This window comes from Penaeus chinensis, chromosome 4, assembly GCF_019202785.1.
Source record: "Penaeus chinensis breed Huanghai No. 1 chromosome 4, ASM1920278v2, whole genome shotgun sequence".
Taxonomy (NCBI): Eukaryota; Metazoa; Arthropoda; class Malacostraca; order Decapoda; family Penaeidae; genus Penaeus; species Penaeus chinensis.
The window spans coordinates 2,664,055-2,666,554 of NC_061822.1; the positions used below are offsets into that span (position 1 = coordinate 2,664,055).

The window sequence follows — 2,500 nt, forward strand, 5'->3', positions numbered from 1 at the left end:
GGAGCTCCCCCGCGCGCCCTACTTCCCGAAGGCGAGGGGACCCGAGGGACCGACGAGGCCAGAAGGTCCAATGACTCCCGAAGGCCCCACGAGGCCGGTGAAGGCGTGGTGGACGGGGTGGTGGTGCGCTGCCGGGCGAGGAGCCTGAGGAACGAAGGGCTGGGGGACGCCCTGGGCCCCGCTGGTGAACTGCACGGGGCCTGTGGGGCACACCTTACCCGAGGGGCCCACCACGCATCCCGCTGCGTCCACGCCGAAGGTGATTTGTCCTGCAGGAGCTGCCTGGAACTGAGGGGCGGCGGAGCACAGCCCGACGAGGGTGAGGGCCAACTGCGGGAGGAGGAGACACAGGGAATTAAAAGAGGGTCTTCGTGCTGGGCTAAATATTGTACTCCGTGTATCCTCTTCTCTCTCTTTTCTATCTCTCTTCATCTTTCTAATCGCTGACTTATCCATTTGTCTATTTACATATCCGTCTTGCCTACTTATGTCTCTATCTGTATAAGCACCTACTCTTTTCATATATCTGTATTCATCTCTCTCTCTCTCTCTCTCTCTCTCTCTCTCTCTCTCTCTCTCTCTCTCTCTCTCTCTCTCTCTCACTCACTCTATCTCTCTCCTCTTCTCTTCTCTCTCTCTCCCTTACGGTATCAGAATCCAAAATAGTAGTTTATCAACGGCACGCTTGCTATTCATCGATACAAACTTTGAAAAAAAAAAAAAAATACGCTACGCTTTGTATTCCAAAATAATGCCATATCGGAATTCCTGAATTTGCCAGAGCTTGATATGACTACGTAGTTTTCGACTGTGCTAACGTAATTCAACCAATTTGCGTTGAACTAAATACAGCCTTTTCCGAAGTGTTCATAAATTCCCCCACCAATGCGTGTTGTTCTATTTGGACATCGGTCATTTTCTCCAGTTCGAGTTGCAACGGACGCTACTGTATCGCAATATTGACAAATAAGTATAGAATGGAATTTGCAATGCGTATAAATCATGATATTTAATCCAAACTTTAAAATATATTAATGGGAATAAATGTTACGTATGGGAATAAAGCTAAAACTAAATTCTCTCTGCTTTATTTCAGCGCTGTTCTGTCTCTGAACACTTACAACGGGCAGATATACCGAGATAATAGGTAGGCTTGCTGAAACGCATTTGCACGCTCTCCCACACGCCAGCCATTCTCTCTCTCTCTCTCTCTCTCTCTCTCTCACTCTCTCTCTCTCTCTCTCTCTCTCTCTCTCTCTCGCTCTCGTTCGCTCGCTCTCTTTCTTGGTCGGTCTCACTGCCCCTCTCTTTCTCTGTCTGTCAGTCTCACATTCTCTCCTCGTACATTTTGTGTTTCTCTTTGGTCTGGCTAACTCTTTCTCACTCTCTCTCGCTCTCTTTCTTGGTCTGTCCCGCTGTCTCTCTCGTTCTCTGTCTGTCCGTCTGACTCTCTCTTCGTACATTTTCCGTCTGGCTAACTCTTTCTCTCACTGGCACCCGCGGGACGACGCCTAAAGATGCAAACCCAACACCAGTCGTTCTATACTCACCAAGAACTTCATTGTGTATGTTTCTTCGGATCGGAGAGACACGGTGAGTCTACGGAGATCGGCCGCTGCCTCGCTTTATATACGCGCGCGGCGACCTTTAGAGCATTGGCCACGCCCAGACCACCTGTGCTCCTGCCCCACTACCTGTTACCTTGCCCACCGTGCCAGGGTGTCCGGGAGCGAGACATAATGCGGAGGCGACGATGTACGAAGGGGTAGGAACACGGAAGAGGATGTGTGGATTGTTGTGGCTCGTGGCGGGGATCTATGTAAATGTATTGCTCGTCGAGTCGTTGTGTTGTACATTGCTCTGTAATTTGCATTTTTTCTTTGTAAATAGGTTTTCGATAACGATTTTAATTTGTTTTTTTACATCATTATCAATTATTATTATTATCATGATTAATATTACTATTATCATGATTAATATTACTATTATCATGATTAATATTACTATTATCATTGGTGTTATCATTATTATTATTATCATTATTACTGTTATCATTATTATCATTACTATTATCATTATTATCATTACTATTATTATAATTATTATCATGATAATAATGATTATCATTATCATTATTATTATTATTATTATTATTATTATCATCATTATTATTTTCATTATTATTATTATTATTATTATTGTTATTATCATTATCCTTATCATTATCATCACCATCATCATCCTCATTACTATCATCATAATTGTTTTTATTACTGTTATTGCCATTATATTAACTATTAAAATAACCAGTATCATTCCCCACAAGAATTAATCATTTACATGTAACGTTAAGGCAACTTTTTGCCTTTCCAGACAACATTCTCCTTATAATATCATGGTACAAAGCTAGCCTGTCCTCATGTCCCTCTCGCTCCCTTTATGACTAATAGCCCCCCCCCCCCCCATCACACTCCTCCTTACCTTCTCACTCTCACCCTCA

At 43.6% G+C, this 2,500-nt stretch overlaps 2 protein-coding genes across 2 annotated transcripts in view; one reads left to right on the top strand and one right to left on the bottom strand.

Moving 5' to 3' along the window:
- LOC125025132 (collagen alpha-1(XI) chain-like) overlaps nucleotides 1–1,608 on the bottom strand; it is a 1,662-nt gene extending 54 nt beyond the window's left edge. The window contains exons 1-2 of the mRNA XM_047613080.1: nucleotides 1,551–1,608; nucleotides 1–330 (exon numbers count right to left, since the gene is read on the bottom strand). The exon at nucleotides 1–330 is cut by the window's left edge and continues 54 nt beyond it. Of these exons, the coding sequence (XP_047469036.1) occupies nucleotides 19–330; nucleotides 1,551–1,562 (324 nt within the window). The 5' untranslated portion in view covers nucleotides 1,563–1,608 and the 3' untranslated portion in view covers nucleotides 1–18. The remainder of the gene's footprint in view (nucleotides 331–1,550) is intronic.
- Nucleotides 1,609–1,739: 131 nt separating this feature from the next.
- The window catches only part of LOC125024896, an 18,285-nt gene continuing 17,524 nt past the window's right edge, over nucleotides 1,740–2,500 (top strand). Inside the window, exon 1 of the mRNA XM_047612659.1 lies at nucleotides 1,740–1,755. Within this exon, the coding sequence (XP_047468615.1) occupies nucleotides 1,740–1,755 (16 nt within the window). The remainder of the gene's footprint in view (nucleotides 1,756–2,500) is intronic.